Source organism: Balaenoptera physalus (assembly GCF_965194825.1).
Source record: "Balaenoptera physalus genome assembly, chromosome: 11".
NCBI lineage: Eukaryota > Metazoa > Chordata > Mammalia > Artiodactyla > Balaenopteridae > Balaenoptera > Balaenoptera physalus.
This window is the reverse complement of record NC_138896.1, coordinates 102,998,964-103,020,902: the sequence shown is the minus strand read 5'-3', so window position 1 is coordinate 103,020,902 and position 21,939 is coordinate 102,998,964. Positions and strand designations below refer to the sequence as shown.

The 21,939-nt window shown below is 42.8% G+C and overlaps 1 protein-coding gene across 6 annotated transcripts in view; it reads left to right on the top strand.

The window, feature by feature from the left end:
- SRGAP3 (SLIT-ROBO Rho GTPase activating protein 3) overlaps positions 1-21,939 on the top strand; it is a 277,808-nt gene that overhangs the window by 235,909 nt on the left and 19,960 nt on the right. For 5 of the 6 annotated variants that reach the window (XM_082415583.1, XM_082415582.1, XM_082415581.1 and 2 more), the window contains 4 exons: positions 3,354-3,488; positions 6,804-6,909; positions 7,111-7,338; positions 10,185-10,264. In XM_082415583.1, the coding sequence (XP_082271709.1) occupies positions 3,354-3,488; positions 6,804-6,909; positions 7,111-7,338; positions 10,185-10,264 (549 nt within the window). Of the gene's footprint in view, positions 1-3,353; positions 3,489-6,803; positions 6,910-7,110; positions 7,339-10,184; positions 10,265-21,939 lie in introns of those variants that run through there. The other variant, XR_014251404.1, reaches the window with a different exon arrangement.

Below are 21,939 nucleotides of genomic sequence, written 5' to 3'. Positions count from 1 at the left end.
CCTGGCAGTGACACACATTCTCTTCCCACAGAGGCAGAGTATAGAGATCCAAGTATGAATTTGCAGTTCTGCTCTTCATTGCTTGCCAGACTTAGATTGCTCTGGGCTGTTCTGGGAGGAGGAGGAGGAGGAGCCCACTGAGCAGACCTCTCTCAGCACCTTCACGGAGGTGTCAGATTGCTGCCTGCTTCCTTTCACGTCCCCCATGGAAACTCCTGGTGGTGAACTAGCTCAGCAACCCCCATTAAACTGAAAAGTGCTGCTCTCCTGAGATATTTTCCCCTGTGCAATTGGCAAAAATTTAAAAGACATTCCATGGGCAGGGCTATGGAAAAGCAGCCTTCTCCTATGTTGCTGGTAGGAGGAGAAAATGGTGCAGCCCCACTGGAGGAGAATTTGGCTTTATCTGATGAAACTACACATTTGTTTGCCCTTTGACCCAGCAATCCCACTTCTAGGAACCTACCACAGAGACACACCTCTATGAATAAGAAACACAGGTACAAGGTTATTTGTTGTGGCAGTATTCGTAACAGCAAAAGATGGGAATGTCAATCCATAGGAGACTGGTTGACTACATTATGGTCTATCCATGAAATAGAGTAGTTTGCAGCCATTAAAAAAAAAAATGAGGAAGATCTCTATGAACTGACAAGGAGGGATTTCTAGGATTTACTGTTAAGAGAAGAAACAGGTATATGTAGTAGCAGAGTGTGCTACTTCCATTTTGTGTAAGAAATGAGGGACCGTAAAAAAATTGTATATGTGTATTTGCTTATTTTTGCAGAAAAAAAGATTAGCAGGACAAACCAGAGACTAATGAAAATGGTTAAATGTAAGGTGTAGGGAGAGAAGGAGAGGAATAGGGCTTCTCTGCAAGCAACTTTTTATCTGGTTATGACTCCTGGACCATGTGGATGCTTTATATTTTCAAAATTGCATATTTTTTTAAAAAAAGGATGTCTAAAAAAATTAAATCCCTAAAATTGAATATAAATAGAAACAAATAAGCTGTATATCAGACTGACAACCATACAGAGAGTAACTTTTCAACATGTGCTCTGATCATACAGTTTTTTAACAGCTCTATTGAATTACATACCATAAGGCTCATCCATTTTTTGAAGTGTATATTTTAGTAGTTTCTAGTGTATTTATAGATTTATACATCATCACCATAATCTAATTTCAGAAATTTCTCATCATCCCTAAAAGGAACCCTGTACCCATTTGTAGTCATTCCCTGTACCCCTTACACCCCAGCCCCCATCCCTAGACAACCACTAATCTACTTTCTGTCTTCTGATCATATGTCTTTAGTGGGATACATTCTGAGGGCCTAAAAAACAAAAAAAGCCCTGTGAATAAACCTTGATTTTTATGTAGTAGGTTTATTGTTAGTGGTGATATTGCTTTTAAAAATCTGAAACTATTTTATGTATATTGTAGGATAAGGCAGATACATTAAAATATCAATTATAAATATTATTCAGAACAAGATTTTCACTGTAAGAAAAATGAAATGCAAATACAAAATAAATGAAGGTAAAGAAAACATTGTATCTTAAACATGAGTTAGAAATATCAGTGTGAACTTGTGAAAAAATATATATATATGTATATTCTAGCTCTATGCACTGAAAGAACCTAGACGTTCTTTATGACACTCCTGTAGCAATGAGCACACCTAGAACCTAGATCTTGGTTTCTAAATACCATGCCCTACAAAAAGCAAACAAAGCTCCTTAGAGAAGTTTTTTATTCCAGGTCTAGGTCGAGGAAAGTACCAGGTGATTCAGGGACATCTTTTATGCCAGAAAGCAAGGAAGTGCCCAATAGAGGTCGCATCAAAGGACATAAGAAAGGACTCCCCCTAGCCAAATTTGGGGACAATCTGAGCATCCCAATGAATAGTGATGTAGTGGCTTATAGCACTTTGAATTAAAAATTATAAAAACAAGCCCATAATATGTTTTAAAAAAAAAATAGGAGGGTGGAGGGAACACGGAGAAAGCTCTTCTTTAGGGAAGAATGCCACCTAATAATTGTAGATGGAATGACAGAATCAGAAAATCACCATTTTGTTAGAACCGCAGGGTAATAATTGATTTGGGCAAAAGTTATCATTGGATGCTCAAAGCACTGGGTAAAGTATGTTAAGCATGATGACATGCACATAGATCACTTACTGTTTACAAAAATATTTTATATTTTACACTTGTTATTACAAAGGAGAAAATATACCTTTACGGTGTAGAGATCCGGAGGCCACCACCTTAACCCAGTGATCAAGTATTACCCACATAGTAATCTTTTTTTTTTTAATGTATATATTATGATACCATTTATTTTTAAGAGTTTAATTTATTTATTTATTATTTATGGCTGTGTTGGGTCTTCGTTTCTGTGCAAGGGCTTTCTCCAGTTGCAGCGAGCGGGAGCCACTCTTCATCGCGGTGCGCGGGCCTTTCACTATCGCGGCCTCTCTTGTTGCGGAGCACAGGCTCCAGACGCGCAGGCTCAGTAATTGTGGCTCACGGGCCCAGTTGCTCCGCAGCATGTGGGATCTTCCCAGACCAGGGCTCGAACCCGTGTCCCCTGCATTGGCAGGCAGATTCTCAACCACTGCGCCACCAGGGAAGCCCCCCACATAGTATTCTTGCCCACAATATTTAACCTGACTCTAATCATGAGGAAGCAATCAGACAAATCCTGAATGTGAGGCATTCTATAAGGCAGTTGGCCTGGACTCTTCAAAAAATGTCAATATTATGAAAAACTAACAATAAAAAATGTTGGGGTCTATTTTGCATTCAAAAGACTAAAGAAGCATAACAACTGAATGAATTGTGTGAACACTGATTAGATCTTAGCTTTTGAAAAATTCTATGAAAGACATGGGACAATGGGGAATGTTTGAGTAAAGTCTGTGAGATGGTGTTTTGGAACTCTTGTTAATTTTCTTAGGTGCAATACACGGTTACGTAGGGGAATACCCTTATGCTTAGGAAGAATGTGTTGGAGTATTTAGCAGTGATATGTTGTCATGTCTACAAAACACTCTCAAATAATTGAGCAGTACTAAATATAAGTAGAGAAAGGGAGGGAGAGCAAATATGGCAAGATGAGTGTAAGTGTAGTAGGGTGACGGATGTTCATTGCTTTAATTCTACAGCGTTCTTATAGATTGGAGCAGTTTCAGAATCCGCTGCAGGGGGCACTCTCAGCATGCCGTGTGGCGGAGGCTGTCACATCTGTCCTCCAGTTCAGGCTGGGCCAGGTTACCTCTGCCGCCACCTGCACACACCCTGCCCCCTTACCGAGCTGAATCGTCATCTCCTGTTTCCCCTTAGGTGAAGACCCGCTTGTGGATGATCAAAATGAACGAGATATCAATTCAGTCGCTGGCGTTCTAAAACTGTATTTCCGAGGACTGGAAAACCCACTCTTTCCTAAGGAAAGGTTTCAAGATTTGATATCTACTATTAGTAAGTATTTCCCAGGTGGAATGATCAATTTCTTGACCAGTCTTTATTGAAGCTGCAATCCAGGCTCATTGCTGCAGGGGAGGGGTGCCTTGAAAGAAGCCATATGACTCTTGTCCTCATGGAACTTAAAACCTAGTTGTGGAAATAACAAGATGGTTTATAATAGAAGGACTCATGGGCCTGGTACACCTCTGGGTATAGGAGGAGCTCAGAAGAGAAGAGGCAGAGGGAGCCTTGGTTTCTCGGATCACAGCTGAGGGAGAATGATGTGAGTAGAGTCTTCGGGGAGGAGTGGACTCAGGGATCCTGGGAAGGGTTGGGGACACACAGATCAATGGGACCAGCAGGAGGGTGTCCCAGCCAGTACATGGTGTAAGATGCTGGAAGGGTCAGATGGAGCAAGAAAGGGAAGACGTTGAATGCCTTGCAAGGATTCCAGAGCTTTTCCCCTTGGGTTACAAGGAGCCATGGAAGGTTTGGGAGTCAGGTCAGCAACATGGCAAACAGGGAAATGATGAAAATAAGTTGACTGGGGGCTTCCTCTGACATCACTAGCCATGAGAGTCCTTCTTGACTAGTATTTCTGTGGATAAAGGCAGGAGCCCAATCTAGGGGCTGCAGTAAAGGCACCTTGACTGTAAGATGCCAAAATCCACGGCAACCTTTTGGGAATATTTTTTAAAATAAACTTCTAATTTTAGAACATTAGAATGTTAGTATTTTGGAATAAACTCTTTTTTTTTTTTTTTTAATAAACTCTTTGCGTTACAGAAAAGTAGCCCCACACCCCGTTTCACTAGGGATGCTTCTCACAATGTTCTGAGGGACATTTGCAGCCACGGAAGTGCCCAGGAGGTGACAAGAGCCTAAGGAGGCTTGAACCCTCTTATTTGTCTTGTGTGAAAGGCTCTTCCTCCACTCTTCTGCCCCCCACTACTTCCTGCTCATCTTTCCTGATCCACTTCAGGCTCCAGACCACCTCTCAGAAATCCCAGGCCACAGAGGCCCATCCCTGTCTGAGCCCCGTGTCACCTGCTCAGCCAATATTTCCAGAAGCTCCAATAGCCCAGTTCCTGAGCGGACAAGGTGTTCGGCCCCTGGTACAAGGTCATGGCATTGTGTACCTTGAATCACAGTGTGAGAGGAAAAGTCCCTCCTCAGTTCCCTCCCAAAGCCTTGGTTACATCAAGGAGTGACACCCGCTCTGCCCCCAACGTACAAGTCATTCTCCCTGCTAAACAGAGAGAGCAGGGCCTCAGTCTCAGAAACTTTTGTATAAAACAATGTCTACCTATAATTTGGTAGCATTGTTTTGCTTTCATTGTATCTCTTTTTATGTTACCTTCTAATTATAGCAAGTGATCCTGGTTTCTCCTTTACAGAGTGAGGTAAAGTCTCCTTTTTTAAAGAAATGTATTTAAGAAAACAGTATTAATAAACAGTAGTGGAGGTGGTCTAGGGCACTGTGACTGAAGCCGAGGACATGGAGGGGCCTGTATGGGGGGCAGTGGACTCGATATGTGTGCCAGAGCCTTCCACTCTGTGTGGAGGCCTTGGTGAGGCACCAGACCTTGAAGGTTGGCTGGAGCATGCCAGGTGGAGAAGAGAGATCACCAGTGTGTGCAAAGGCCTGGAGCAGGAGAGCCTTTGTGTGATTGGGTGGAGGGGTGGGGGGTGGCTAAGGTGGCCTGGCACAGTTTTTCTGCGGGGCACTACTGACATTTTGGGTAGAGCAGTGCCTTGTTGTGTGTCCCACACATTCAGGACCCTTAGCACCTTGGCCCCTGGATCCCAAATGCCAGTGGCACCCTCCAGTCACTGCAACAACCCCAGAGAGTGCCCCACATATTTGTAAGTGCCCCAGAGGTGCACACCCACTTCTTCTGAGAAGCATGGCTCTTAATCATCTTCAGATACTTGGCGAACGGGCGGCAGCTGGGAGATGAAGCAGGCAAGGGTGGTTGAAGCTCCATCATGAAGGGCCTTGGATACAGACGAGAAAGGTGGAAGTTGTCTTTTAAAAGGAACATGCTGACAGGATGTGGAGGCTGGAGAGAGGAGGGGCTGAGTGAGAAAAACACGTTTTTCTCTGAAAAAGAAACTGACATGGGTTTATGCATCAGCCCTGCAGATAATCATTGGAGCTTTGGTAGCTCACTCTTAGCCTGAGCTTTCTCTTTCTACAGAGAAAAGCCCACAAAGCACTTTTTTCTCCTTACCAAGCCCAATTTGCTGCCCCCAACCCTGGCCTGACTGATTAAATGTCTGTATCTCTAAGGTTGACCTGAAAACGGGGGTCAGAGACAAGAGCCCAAGAATCACCAGGCTCTTTGACCAATATACAGCTCAAGAGGTGGTTATTTATTCAGTGTTCATTTCCTGAGCACCTACTCTGTGCCAGGCCTGTGCTATAGCTGGTGTTTTTAAAGAGTCTAATAAAACCTGGTCCCTGCCTGTGTTCATCAGGACTCATAGGCTGCAGGTGACAGAAACTCAGCTTACACTGACTTAACCCGTAAAAGGGAATGTATTGGCTCATATATCTGAAAAGTTTAGGCCCAGCTGGACTCAGACCTCACACGACATCTTCAGGAATCTGTCCCCTCCAGCTCTGTGGTGACTTCACTCCCGGACACCATCTTCTTTCCTGGGAACCCTCAGCTGCTCCTCTACCCAGTTTCAAGAGGGAACGTCTCTCTAGGTTTCTCCAGCTGAGTCCCAAGGATCAACCCTGATTTGTTCTGATTAGGCCATGGACCCCTCCCTGGGCCCAGCCCTGTGGCTAGGGGAATTTGATGCTCTGATTGGCCAGGCCAGGGTCACATTTCCATCCCTGGAACTGAGAGTAAAACTGCCTCCCCCTGGGCTTCCCTGGTGGCACAGTGGTTAAGAATCTGCCTGCCGATGCAGGAGACACGGTTCGATCCCTGGTCCGGGAAGATCCCGCATGCCACGGAGCAACTAAGCCTGTGCACCACAACTACTGAGCCTGCGCTCTAGAGCCCGCAAGCCACAACTACTGAAGCCCTTGCGCCTAGAGCCCATGCTCTGCAACAAGAGAAGCCACTGCAATGAGAAGCCCGCAGACCACAACAAAGAGTAGCCCCTGCTCGCCACAACTAGAGAAAGCCTGCGTGCAGCAACGAAAACCCAATGCAGCCAAAAATACATAAATAAATTAATTAATTAAAACAAAACAAAAAACATGCCTCCCCCTGAACCACATGGGCTGATCTCACAGGTGGGACTCACAGACGTCAGCTACCTGGCGCTCTGATGATGAAAGGCGCCCTGAAAAGTCCCCTTATGTTACAGAACTGGAGAACCCAGCTGAGAGGGTGCACCAGATCCAACAAATCCTCATCACCCTTCCCCGCGTGGTCATCGTGGTCATGAGATACCTCTTCGCTTTCCTCAACCAGTGAGTTGCCCAGCCAAGGGGGGGGGGGCCCTCTTTGACGGAGCCCTGGCCTCCTTTGGGAGGGGGTGTCCTGAGGTTTGTAGGTACAACTGTTCCTAGAACATGGGACCCTCCTGAACTTGAGTAGAGCCCCCAAGAGAAAGAAACCACGGGGGAGGATTCACCTTTCCCTGGTGACTTGTGGGTACTCCTTTCTCGTAGCCTCTCGCAATATAGTGACGAGAACATGATGGATCCCTACAACCTGGCCATCTGCTTCGGGCCCACCCTCATGCACATCCCTGATGGGCAGGACCCTGTGTCCTGCCAGGCACACGTCAACGAAGTCATCAAAACCATCATCATCCATCATGAAGCCATCTTTCCCAGCCCCCGGGAGCTAGAGGGACCTGTGTATGAAAAATGCATGGCTGGAGGGGAAGAATATTGGTAAGATTCCATTCTTCTTAATATTATTATTATCATCGTTGTTGTTGTTACTGTTGAACCAGAACAGTAAGAAACCCTTTGATTTTCTTACTGCTTTTTAGTCTGTACTCCCATATATATTTTCTCATTTGAGCTTCGCACCAGCCTTATACGAGGGATAGGTGCATCAGTCAAGACTGTCTTGGTTTATAAGGGACAGAAATACAACTCAAACTGGCTTAAGCCAATTGGGAATTTAGTTTTAACTAAATAAAGTCTGGGATCATGGCTTTAGGTATAGCTGGATCCAGGGGTTCAACTATTATCATCAGGACTCAGTCCTGCAATTCCCAGCCCCTGGCTGCTTTCTTCTACATTGGCTTCATTCTCAGGCAGCCTCTCCCTTGGTAGTTTCAAAGAGGCATCTGGTAACTCCAGTTTAGAGCCTGTTCTCTCGCCATCCCCAGTGGAAAAAGAGCTTCTCCTTCCCAAATGTTTTAACACAAGCCCAAGAATTATGTCTCCTCCTGAGGCTTGGGTCTGGTGAACTAATCACATCGATTAGGAGATGTATGTAATGCTGTCATTGGCCAGGTGAGCTGCAAGCCCATCTCAGGCAGCAGGGGCGTGGATAATCCCCACCTCAGCCTCTTAAACTGAGAATGACACTTCCCACCCTTGTCCCCTACCACATAGAGTTCTCTTTTCCTGGCAAAGTTTGTTCACTTTCTTTGAGAGCTCCACGCCAGGCCAACAAGTGGTAGTTGGGCACCTCTCTGTACCTGGTGCTACACTGGGTCTTGGGAGAAATATTTTAGAATCTTATCAAACTCAGGGCTGACTACCTTCCCCAGGCTAAGACCTTAAAATACGGTGAAAATAGGACATTTCTGTTAAGACAGAAAATTCAGAACACCAACTGACAAAAACCGAAGGGTTCCTACTCTTTCTTTCTTCCCAATCCAGGACAACACACAGCTGTATGTTTAGGTATTACCCACACCGCTTTCAGCCAGATGCCTACAGGGGAGTTAGTCTTTTGATTGTCAGAGCGTTCCTGGACTCTTGCCTCGCTTTAGTTCTGTGGGCATATTTGGGCAGCGGCTTCAAAGAAGGGAAACGTTCCAGCCTCCTTGTTTCTCTGCAACACTTCTCTGCGTAGAAGCACTGGGCCACAGCTCTGTAATCTCATCTGAGGCACCTGGAGCCAGTCTGTCCCTGATCTGTAACAGAAATCCTACAACCAGCAAGCACACTTTTTAGACAAAGAGAAGCTTTTCAACTTTATCGCTTTTGCAGCCATTACCAGTTTTCTTTTCTTGCTGCAATATATATATTTAGTGCTCTGGGAAGGCACGTACAGATCTTAGCATACTTACCAAAGCACTACATACAATAACCACACTTTTCTTAATCCCATTTGTGCTCCATGAGAAAGGAAAACTATTTATTACATGGTAATTTTGGAGGAGTTTTCAAAGCCAAAAAGGAGGATTTGGTTGAGGGTCTCATAACAGTGGACAACATTCATTCATTCACCAAATGGTTACTGAGCATCTGTCCTGGGCCAGGCCCTGGGCTGAGGGGCAGGGATGTAACGTGACCAAGAGTAACCCCTGAGACAGGGAGGAGGAAACAGGCAGTTCTAGGAGTAGGGGCCCTGGAGCCAATGTAGGGATGTCAGGAAAGGCTTCCTGGAGGAAACACGGTGACTTGACTGAGACCTGAAGGATGAACTGGGTCAGCCAGGTGAGAGCAGGCAAAGAATGTGCTAGGCCTGGAGCATGCAATAAAATGAAAAGCGTTCTGTATGCCTGCAGTGTTGCACGTGACGAGAGAATGGTGAGGGAGGAGGCCCCACAGGCCAGCAGGAGCCAGGTTATGAAAGGTCTTAAGCCATTGTGCAGAGTTTGGAACTTATCCAGGAGAATTTTTCATAATAAAGTCCATATTCCTTTAAATGGTATTGTAAATGTCACCTCCAAGAAGCCTTCCTTGACACCCTATGTAGGTCCCCTCTCCTGTTCTTGTCTCTGTTCATTTGTGCCTATATAACACATTTCAACTTGTAGCACTTCTGTTTCTCAGCCCTTGAGGGCAGGGTTTGTGTCCACGTTACCCATCAATGCATCCGTCTTACCTAGCACCGTGCCTGGCATAGATTAAGACTCAATCAATGGTTTGAGTAAAAACAAACTGATTGGCTGACTATGTGAATGAACCCTGGCCTCAAGAAGCTTACAATCCAGTGAGGGGGCAGCAGCTGATGAAATTATCCCAGTGCATTAATGACAGAATTTGATGGTCCTGGACTCACTCTACCCCTAAGCCCATCGTGGTTGCCAGCCTGCTCGCCACCTGGGCTGATGTGGATTTTGCACGCAGCACCATGAGGCAGCCCCGAGGAACCCACTCCTTGGGAGCTTCACCCACCTCGCTGAGCTTGTCACCTCTGCTGTAAGACAGGCAGGGAGCCAAGCCAGACGGGTGACTCTCAGTACTTCCAGAGTTCCTTCTGCTCTGGCCTGAGGTCCTTCTGAGGAAGAACGTCGGTGTTTTACTGCCTTCTAGATCTTACAGAACACTTAGGCATTGACAGCCTTTACCAAGAAGACAGCCCAGCAAATTTCAGGGCTGGGGTCAGTTGGGGGATGGTATTCAGGGAATCTTCCCAATGGGTGAGGGGGCCGGGAGTGGTTTTCTGTTAGGAAGGTCTGTGGGTGGTCAGATGAAAAAAATGGGATGAAGTGGGCCTGGCCTGATCTGGGTCAAGGCACAGAGGTGAGCTAGGCCAGCGCTTGTGGGAGGCTGAGGGCAGCGTGAGGTACAAAGCCCCCCAGGAGTCCCCTCCCCATGTTTCCTTGCAGTGACAGCCCACACAGCGAGCCGGGGACCATCGACGAAGTTGACCACGACAATGGCACCGAGCCTCACACCAGTGATGAAGGTGAGTGAGGGGGAATCAGGGCGAGGAACTCCCCTGGGGCCTCTCCTGCTGACTCATGCCTGCCCACCTGCTGGGCCGACCCACATAACCCCCACCCACCCAGCTTTGCAAGTCAGCACGTCATCCTCTGGAGCAGACAGCGACCCAGAAAGACCTCCAGTCCACTGCATCCCCACACGGCTTGCCTCCTTCCCTTCTGTGTCCTGCCTGGCCTGAGTGCAAATCCTAAGTGACGAGAGTTTCCTAAGTAGGAAGCAGGCTTTGTCCTCTGTCCCTCCCCTGCTGGGGGTCTGTTCTGCGCCCGGCCTGAGCTGGGACCTGGGGCACACCAATGAACCAGACATGGGTCATCAAGGCGCTCCTGGTCTTGTCACCTGACAGGTCGAGAGCAGCTCCCCACCATGCAGAGTGGCAATGCCAGGCTACAGGGGTGACCCAGTGCAGTGGGTACCCCGAAGGCGAGGCCAAACGGTGGTGACCCAGGGAAGTGTGATCAGGTAGAGAGAGAAAGGCCAGCCTGGGCTCTGCGGGTCTCCTCAGACCTTCCACCCCTCTAGACAAGGAAATAAAATCAGGTTTGTCTCTAGGGAGCCTGGATAGTGTAGACAAGCAGTCTGGATAATACGGACCTGGGGCCAGCATTTCCATTAGGCAGATCAGGCAGAGTGCCCAGGGCCCACGATGCTTTCAGAGCCCATGAAAATGTTTTAATTTTTTTTTAATAATAAGAAAAAAGAGAATATGAGCCTGGATTATATTCATCTCTGTACAATACAGTTGTAAGATATAATTTTTGACGTTTCTTTTAGTGGAGGAAGGGGCCCATGCAAGCACGGGTGCCGAGGGCCTGAGAGTCACAACACCTCCCTATGCTGACTGAGCACAGCCCTCCTTTCTCCCTGTGATAGTCTCACTTTGAAAAAATCATTATTCAGCAGTTCTCTTATTGGCCTTTGTGTTTGTCTTGTGGGACAGTCCCAGGCCCTGTTGGCCACCATTTTTGTCAGGAGAGCTGGGTATGCCCTCAGGTGAGGTTTCTTGGAGTTGGCATAAGAGGCAAGACTAATAGGTGGGTTTTCCTATTCTAGTGGGACTATTTCAGTTTCCAGCCACAGAACCCCCAACTCAAACTGACTTAAGCCTAAAAGGGATTCAGATCATATACTTGAAAGTCCCAGGGTAGGCATGGCTTCAGGCACAGCTGGATCCAGGAGCTTAGTAGAGCTTGTCAGGAATGTGTCTCCACCTTGCTGTTCTGCTTCCCTCTGTGTTGGCTTCCTCCTCAGGTAGGATCTCCCTGTGTGGTGGTCTCTGGCAACTCCAGGCTTTCCTCATCCTTTTACCCAAAGTTCCAGTGGAAAAGAGCTTCCTTTTCAAAATGGTTCCAAGAAAGCTGCTGGGATGAAGTGTCACTGCATTGCCTTGAGTCACGCACCCAGGCGAGAACCAGTCACTGTGGCCCGAGAGGGAGCTGATGGGTTGGACCTGGGTCCCAGGGCAGGAAAGCACATCTAGGCACGGTGTTCAGCTCTGCCAGAATCCTCAGAGGCTGAAGTCATCCTGAGCTGAGGAGAGTGTCCTGCAGAGCCTTTGTTCTGAGATATGAAGGCTACCACCTTCTGCTTGTTTGCAGTGGTTTGCTTTTCTCTTTCCTTCCTTTCCTCTCTTTTCCTACCACCTCCAGTCCACCCTCTTCCTCTATCACTTTTAACAGCCCCCCTTCTTGTTCTCTCCATCTGTTGCTTGTTTATTCCCGTGTGTGTGTGTGTGTGTGTGTGTGTGTGCACGCGCAGCTCTTGTTCTAGATCTTGCTCTCAGTCTCTCTTCTTCCACTGGTGGAAAACACCTCTTGTCCAACAAGATAGATGATTTTTCAGCATTAAGACCTGTGGGGGCTGCTGGTGGAGGCAGACACGTCTGTGAGGAAGTGGGTGAGGTGCCCCCTGGGAGCCTTGCAGCCTTCCTGGGGGACCCACTTTCGGGGGGCTGAGGTCGCTGTCAGTCACCCTGCAGCTGCTGTGTTTCCCCACAGCTCCTCACTGGGGGCTGGAAGGTGCTGTGGGCATCAGGACTGAGGAGGGGGAAGGCCAGAGAGCACAGGGCTTGCTGCCACAGGACACACCTGGCAGGCTTCACCCCCGCCAAGAAAACCCCCAGAACTTGCTGCCTCGACCCCTCAGAGCAGAGGCACACAGGTCCCTGGAAGGGGATAGATCAGAGCCTCGCGTCTGCTTCTCCAGGAGATCCTGCCCCTATTGTTCTTTGTCATGCTGCTGGTTTCTGAGAATGACAAAGGTAGGAAGAATTGTCCTGGAAGGACAGTGGTCCTCCCCGGGAGAGCCAGTTCAGGGAAGGCTCTCACTGTAACCTGTGTGTTGGTGTGGGTGCTGAGTCATGGACGTTCTCTGGAGAAAAACTAATTGCATTTTCAAATGTTTACATTCATGCCAACTCCAGCTGAAACAGTCATAGAAATGTTGAGCTACAGGAATGGTCAAGGGGGCACTGGACTCGAGAACTTTATGGCCGTGTGATCTTTGATAAGCCACATAACCTCTGGCCTTGGTCTCCTTATCTGTAAAATGGGAATGACAGCAGCAAGAGAATTGTGGCCTAGGTTAAAATGAGGTGACATACATGAAAGAGCTTAGCACAGTGCTTGGGACCACTAGGTGGCTAGGAAGCATTAATTGACTCTGTATCCAGTGTAAATCTTTCCTGATCCTGATAAAGAAACCGAGTCCAAAGAATTTTATTGATGTAACTATTTATTGGCAGCCTAACTGCCTGATTTCTTACCTACTTTCCTCTAAGACATTTCATGTAGGGGATCCATTGGTATCTTTGTTTCTCTTGAAAATACCCTGTATGAATGGAGCCCAGCCCTTCAAAGGTCAAATCGGCCATAACACCACAACTCCATGTCCTTGTATTCGATGGGTCACCCAGTGAGTGACCGAATTGGAGGAACAAGTTAGTTGTTTGAGAGTCTCCTGCCTTTGCTGTCTCAGCAGATTCTGCACCTAACTGGTGGCGGCTGCCCTGTCTTGAGTCTGTAACACATCATGGGTGTGAGTGTGGAAAATCCATTTGTGCTTGCTCTTCCTGTCTCCAAGACTTACGAAGAAACGATGGTTAGGCTAAGAACCCTTGATTGTCGGAAGTAAACAATGAAAACATTAAGGCAGCCAGTCAGTAGCAACTTTATTAATACAATGCTAAATGAGGAAGCAGACTGCCAGACAAAGAAACCACTGAAACTGGTAACAGAAACGTGCTCATATAGTTAAAATGTGCACCATCATCCTTTCATTGATATTTTCCCCAAATTTGCCAAATTGCCCTTGACTCCTTGCACATCATCTACATCTAGAAAGCCATTAAACCACTAACTCTTTGCACACATCAGGTATCCATAAATGGGCTTTAGGAGGCCCATTACAGGCAAAATTTTATTTCTATAGGAACGTGTGCCTCTGAGAAGAGGTCCACAGTTTTCATCAGATTGTTCTAGGCATTGATTAGAAATCAGGGTAAGATTTTTACTTGTTTCTAAAATATTGGTTCCCAGTATCTTCTTTAATAAAAAAATGTCAAACACACCGAAAAGTTGAAGATAATTGTACAGTGAACACCTGTATAACTACCACTTAGTTTCTACAGTTGATAACATTTTGCTTGATTTGCTTTTTCATGTATCTGTCTACCCATCCGTCAGTCCATCTTATTTTGTTTTTAATTAATTAATTAATTGATTGATTTACTTATTTTTGGCTGCATTGGGTCTTCGTTACTACGCACGGGCTTTCTCTAGTTGCGGTGAGCGGGGGCTACTCTTCATTGCGGTGCGCGGGCTTCTCATTGCGGTGGCTTCTCTTGTTGTGGCGCACGGGGTCTAGAGCGCAGGCTCAGTAGTTGTGGCACATGGGCTTAGTTGCTCCGCAGCATGTGGGATCCTCCTGAACTAGGGCTCGAACCCGTGTCCCCTGCATTGGCAGGTGGATTCCTAACCACTGCACCACCAGGGAAGTCCCTCCATCTTATTTTTAACACACTTCAAAGTAAGTTTCAGTCATCACTGAATGTCTCCCCCAGACACTTCAGCAAGCAAATCATTAAAAAGGGCCAGTATTGTTCATGGTTCTTTTTTTAAAGTAAAATTGCAACACTGAAATGCATAAATTTTAAGTGTTTCATTCCATGAGTTTTTATAAATGCAAAAAATTTGTATAACTCAAACCCCTCTCAAGAAACAGAATATTTCCAATACCCCAGAATGTTCCTTCATGCCCTTTCCCACTCAGTCCCTGCCCCAAAAGCCCAAGAAGCAACCACTGATGTGATTTTTTTCCACCAGAGATTAGTGTTGCCTGTTCTAGAACTTCATATAAATAGAATTGTGAAGAGAGTCTTTCTGCTCTGTCTTCTGCCACTCGGCATAATGTTTAGAGATTCATCCATATTGTATGTATTAGGCAAGGTTTTGAGGGTATTAAAATGGTATTTCAGTCAGTTTACACGTGAAAGCCCAATTCTGCCTCAATGATGGCCACCCTGCCCTGTAAGAAATAAAGACAATAGAAAAACGAGAACAGTGGTCACGTCATTATTTCCTCACCACTAGTGCAGGGACGGTAAACTGGCCAGCACCACGTGCTTAGGCCTGAAACCTGGGTAGGAATCTCACTGCCTCTTTTATTTTAACCATTTTAACGAGATATAATTCACATACCATACAGTTCACCCGTTTAAAGTGTACAATTCAGTGGTGTTTAATATATTCACAGATACGTGCAATCATCACCACAGTCAATTTTTGAACATTTTCATCACCATCGAAAGGACCCCCATGGCCTTAGCTCTCATCCCGTACTCTCCTTTCCCTCCCACATTTCTCCCCAACCCTAAGCAACCACTAATCTACTTTCTGTCTCTATGTGTTTATCTATTCCAGACATTTCATATAATGAAATCATGCCATATGTGGCCTTTGTATATGGCTTCTTTCACTTAGCATGATGTTTTCAAGGTTCATTCCTGTTGTAGCATGAATCTGGAATTCATTCCTTTCTATGGCTGAATACTGTCCCATTGTGTGGACAGACCATGTTTTTGTTTATCCATTTGTCAGTAGATAGTCATTTGGGTTGTTTCCACTTTTTGGCTATTATGAATATTGCTGCTGTAAACATTTGTATACAACTTTTGTGCAGCCATATGTTTCCATTTCTCTTGGTTACATACCTAGGAGTGGAATTGCTGGGTCATACAGTAGCTCTATGTTTAATCATTTAAGGAACTGCCAGAGTGCTTTCCAAAGTGACTGTACCATTTTATATTACTACTAGCAGTGTATGGGGGTTCCAATTTCTCCACATCCTTGTCAATACTTGTTATTATCTGACTCTTTGATTATAACCATCTTAGTGGGTGTGCTGTGGTATCTCGTTGAGGCCTTGATTTGCATTTCTCTCATGACTAGTGATGCTGAGCATCTTTTCCTGTGCTTATTGGTCATTTGTATAACTTCGCTGGAGAAATGTCTCTTCAGATCCTTTGCCCGGTTAAAACTTTGGTTATTTGTGTTTTTGTTATTGAGTTGTAAGAGCTCTTTCTATATTCTAGATATAAGTCCCTTATCAGATATATGATTTGCACACATATTCTGTGGGTTGTCTTTTCGCTTTCTTGATGGTGTCCTTTGAAGCGCCAAAGTTTTTAACTTCGATAAAATCCAATTCATCAACTTTTTCTTTTGTTGGTCATGTTTTTGGTGTTATATCTAAGAATCCTTTGCCATATTCAAGTTTATGAAGATTCACCCTTTGTTTTCATCTAAGAGTTTTATAGTTTTAGGTTTTGTGCTTAGGTAATCCATTTTGATTCATTTTGAGTTAATTTTTGTATATGGTGTGATCATTCCTTTCTGTATAGCTTTGCAGTCCCAGCATCATAAATTGAAAATATTATCCTTTACCCCATTGAATGATCTTGGCCCCCTTGTAAAAAATCATCTGGCCATAGATTTCTGGACTCTCAATTCTATTCCACTGATCTGTATGTGTATCCTTGTGCCAGTACAATATTGTCTTGATTACTGTTGCTTTGTAGTGTGTTTCAAAATTGGCAAGTGTGAGTCCTTTAACTTTGTTCTTCTTTTTCAAGATTTTTTTGGCTATACTGGGTTCTTTGCAATTCCGTATGAATTTTAGAATCAGCTTATCAGTTTCTACAATGAAGTCAGCTGGGGTTCTGATGGTGATTGCATTGGATTTGTACACCAATTTGGGAGTATTGTCATCTTAAGTGCTATGTCTCTGATCCATGAACATAGGATGTTTTCGAATTTTTTATATCATATTTAATTTCTTTCAACAATAATTTGTAGTTTTCAGAATATGAGTTTTGCACTTCTTTTGTTAAATTTATTCCTCAGTATTTTATTCTTTTTGATGCTAATGTAGATGGAATTGTATACTTAATTTCATGTTGAATTGTTCATTACAAGTGTATAGAAATACAATTGATTTTAATATATTGTTCTTGTAGCCTGCAACCTTGAAATATATTGTTCTTGTAGCCTGCAACCTTGCTGAACTTGTTCATTCATTCAAATAGTTTTTAGTGAGTTCCTTATGATTTTCTATATACAAGATCATAGCATCTGTGAATAGACATAGTTTTACTTCTTCTTTTCCAATCTGGGTGCTTTTTATTTCTTTTCTTTGCCCAATTGCCCTGGCTAGAACCACCAGTACAGTGTTGATTACAAGAGATGAGAATGGACATCCTTGCCTTGCACCTGACCTGAGGGGGAAGGCATCCAGCATTTCACTGTTAAGTATGATGTTAGTTGTAGGTTTGTCATAGATGCCATTTATCAAGTTGAAGAAGATCCCTTCTGTTCCTGGTTTGCTGAGTGTTTTTATCATGTTGGCTTTTGCCAAATGCTTTTTCTTCACCTACTGAGATGATGTTGTGATTTTTTTGTTTTTCTATTCTATTGATTGATATATTATATTAATTGATGGGGGGGATGTTAAACCAGTTTTGCATTCCTTGGATAAATTCCACTTGGGTGTGGCACAAAATTCTTTTTATATGTTACTGGATTCAGTTTTCTAGTATTTTGTTGAAGATTTTTGCACACATATTCACGAGATATTGGTCTATAGTTTTCTTGTGATGTCTTTGTCTGATTTGGGTACAAGGTTAATACTGACCTCATAAAATGAGTTGGGAAGCATTTCCTCGTCTTCTAGTTTTTGAAAGAGTTTGTGAAGAATAGTTATTAATTCTTTAAATGTTTGGTCTAATTTAGCAGCAAAACTGTCTGGGCCTAGGCATTTCTTTGCGGGTGGGTAGTTTGGTCTTGTTTTTTTTAAAACTGATTCAATCTCTTTATTTGTTATAGGTCTATTCAGATTTCCTATTTTTTCTTAAGTTAGTTTCAGTAGTTTGTGTCTTTGTAGGAATTTGTTCATTTCATCTAACTTATTCAGTTTACTGGCATACAGATGTTCACAATATTGCTTTATAATCCTTTTTTCTTTCCGTAAGGTTGGTCATAATGTCCCTTTTTCATTTCTGATTCTAGTGATTTGAGTCTTCTCTTTTTTTCTTGGTCATTGTAGCTAAAGGTTTGTCAATTTGATCTTTTTAAAGAACCAGGCTTTGGTTTAATTGACCTTCTCTATAATTTATCTATTCTCTATTTCATTAATTTCTACTCTAGTCTTTATTATTTCCTTCCTTGCTTTAGGTATATTTTGCTCTTCCTTTTTCCAGTGACTTACAGTGGAAGTTTAAGCTATTGACTTGAGCTCTACTTTTTCTTAATACAGGCGTTTACAGCTATAAATTTCTAAGCACTGCTTTAGCTGCATCTCATACATTTTGGTATGTTGTGTCTTCATTTTCATTCATCTCAAAGTATTTTCTGATGTCCCTTTTGATCTTTTCTTTGACCATTGGTTATTTAGGAGGACGTTGTTCAATTCTTCATAATTTTGAGTTTTCTACTATTGAGAAATCAGTAGTTTCATTCTATTGTGATTGGAGAAAATACTTTGTATTATTTATATTCTTTTAAATTACCTGAAGTTTGCTTTATGGCCCAGAATATGGCATATCCTAAGGAATGTTCCATGTGCACTTGAGAAGAATGTATGTTCTCTTGTTGTTGGGTGGTGCATTCTATAGATGTATGTTAGGTGTACTTGGTTTATAATGTTAGATTTTCTGTTTCTTTGTTGATCTTGTGTCTAGTTGTTCTATTCCTTATTGGAAGTAGGGTGTTGAGGTCTCCAATTATTATTTTTTTGAATTATCTGTTTTTCCCTTCATTTCTGACATTATTTGCTTCATGTATTTTGCTGCTCTATTATTAGATGCATTATATTTATCATTGTTATATCTTCCTAATGGATTGAACCTTTTGTCATTATAAAATGTACCTCTTTATTTCCAGTAATTTTTTTGTGTTAAAGCCTGTGTAGTCTGATATTAGGATAGCCACTCTAGATTTCCTGTGGTTGGTTGTAGTTTGCATAATATAGTTTCCCCATCATTTTACTTTCGCTCTAATTGTATCTTTGAATCTAAAGATGTCTCCTATAGACATCATATAGTTGGATCCTGTTATTTTATCTAGTCTGACAGTCTCTGCATTTTAATTGGATTGTTTAATCCATTCACATTTAATGTTATTATTGACAAAGTTGGATTTTTGCCTGACATTTTCTTTTTTTGTTTTCTATGTTTCATGGTTTTTTGTTCCTTTATTTCTTCTTTACTACTTTCTTTTGCATTAAGTATTTTCTAATGTAGTATTTTAATTTTTAAATGATTTTTAAACTGTATTTAACTATATTTTTGAGTTATTTTTTAGTGGTTGCTCTAGGGTCTACCATATATATGTCCTAACTCTGAGAATGAACTTCAGATTTATACTAGCTTAATTCCAGTAATATGTGAAAATATTACTCATATATAGTTCTATTCCCCTTTCTGTATTTTTGTGGTATTATTGGTATACATATTACATCTGTTAATTTTATAAATGCAGCAGCACATTGTTATAATTATTTTTTTACCATCTGTAGCCATTTCCTTAGCCCAGTACAGCTTTGCTCTCACCTCCTTTGTTCTCTAATTGCAAACATATTATACATATATTACATTTCTATATGTTATAGACCCAGCAATACATTATATACATATATTATACACATATTTTTAAAACTTGCTTTTAAAATAAATTAAGAGAAGAAAAGAGAAAAGATATGCATTTATACTCTTTTATGATTACATGATTATCTTTATTAGTGCTCTCCGTTTTTTCTGTGGATTCAAATTACTATAAGGGTTACTTGCTTTCAGCCTGAAAATACTTCCTTTAGTGTTTCTTATAAGGTAGATTTGCTAGATAACACATTTTGGGTTTTTTGTTTTTTGTTTTAATCTGAAGATATCCTTATTTTGCCTCACTTTTGAAAGATAGCTTTTCTAGATTTAAGATTCTTGGTTGGCAGTTATTTTTTGGAGCACTCTGAATGTGGCATCCCACTGTCTTCTGACCTCCATTGTTTCTGCTGAAAAGTCAGATGTTAATCTTGTTTGGGTTCCTTGTAAGTGATCAATTATTTTTCTCTTAATGCTTTCAAAATTGTCTCCATGTCTCTGACTTTCAGCGTTATTACTATGATGTGTCTATATGTCGATCTTCTTGCATTTGTCCTACTTGGTATTTGTTCAGCTTCCTAGATGTGTAGGTTATTGTTTTTTCAATAAATATGGGAAGTTTTCAGCCATTATTTCTTCAAATATTTTTTCTGTTCGTTTTTCTCTTTTCTCCTTCTACTACTCCTTTTACACATATGTTGACACACTTAATGGTATCCCACATTTCTCTTTGTTCATTTTTCTTCCTTCTTTTGTCTCTTGGTTCTTCAGCTTTCATCATTATTTCTATCAATCTGTCTTCAAGTTTGCTAATTCTGTAGCCATTTCAAATCTACTCTTGAGCCCCTCTAGTAAATGTTTAATTTCAGTTGCTGTATTTTTTAATTCCAGAATGTTTTTAATTTATAATTTGTATCTCTTTATTGATATTCTCTATTTGATTCGACATTGTCCTCATACTTTACTTCTTTAGTCCCGGTTTCCTTTAGCTGTGAACATATTTGTAACAGCTACTTTGAAATTTGTTAAATTTGACATCTGGTCATTCTCACAGGCATTTTCTGTTGTCTGCTTTTTCTTTCCCCCCAGTGTTTGTATCATACTTTTTTTTTTTTTATACTTTTTGTTTTTCTGCATGTCTTCTAATTATTTTTACTTGGAAACTGGACATTTTAGATAAAATATTGTAGCAACTCTGGGTACTGGTCCCTACCCTGTGAAGCTTATTTGTTATTTGCTTCTGTGTTTGTTTAACAACTGACTGGACTGTTTCAGTGACATCTGTGCTCCCCTTCCTCCCTTCCCCCATACATACAGTGTTAAGCCTGATGTTACTTCCCAGAGAGGAACAGCTTTGCATATGCCCACAGTCACCTGGGATGACAGTGGTTTTGGTAGGGTTTTCTTTCCCTGACTACATCCAGCTGTTAAACTCCACTAATTACTGCATGTTTTGCTCTATTCTTTTTCTTTTTTAACATCTTTATTGGAGTATAATTGCTTTACAATGGTGTGTTAGTTTCTGCTGTATAACAAAGTGAATCAGCTATATGTATACATATATCCCCATATCTCCTCCCTCTTGCGTCTTCCTCCCACCCTCCCTATCCCACCCCTCTAGGTGGTCACAAAGCACTGAGCTGATCTCCCTGTGCTATGCAGCTGCTTCCCACTAGCTATCTGTTTTACGTTTGATAGTGTATATATGTAAATGCCACTGTCTCACTTTGTCCCAGCTTACCCTTCCCCCTCCCCGTGTCCTCAAGTCCATTCTCTAGTAGGTCTGCAGCTTTATTCCCATCTTGCCCCTAGGTTCTTCATGACCTTTTTTTTTTTTTTAGATTCCATATATATGTTAGCATATGGTACTTGTTTTTCTCTTTCTGACTTCACTCTATATGACAGACTCTGTGTCCATCCACCTCACTACAAATAACTCAATTTTGTTTCTTTTTATGGCTGAGTGATATTCCATTGTATATATGTGCCACATCTTCTTTATCCATTCATCTGTCGATGGACACTTAGGTTGCTTCCATGTCCTGGCTATTGTAAATATTAACAGTGTCCTCAGTCATAAATTTTTCTACAGACCAATCCAATCAAACTGTGTCTCCTTTGAAGGAATAGTTTCTGAGGTCATTGTTTGGTATTTGTTTTGACCCTAAGAGGGCTCCTCTCAGCTGTCTTATTCTCTGGTTATCTCTTCCAAAATAGTTGGCCTACAATCTGGGCTGTATCTACATTAAATCTGTGAACCTGCCCCCAGTTGCCTTTCACCACAATCCCCACTGTCCTGGAGAGCACCCTTAGGCCTGAACTTCTCCAAGCTCTGCTGCAAATGAAGTCAATTCCTTTGGGAAGAGATTAGCAGCTGTTTTACAGCCTACTTCTTCCCCCAGGCAAAATCTCTGAGGTGGAGGTCTGGAGCTGGGGGTGAGGACAATGGCAAGCTTCTGAGTGACCTCCGCATTCTAGGAGCTGAGTGCTTT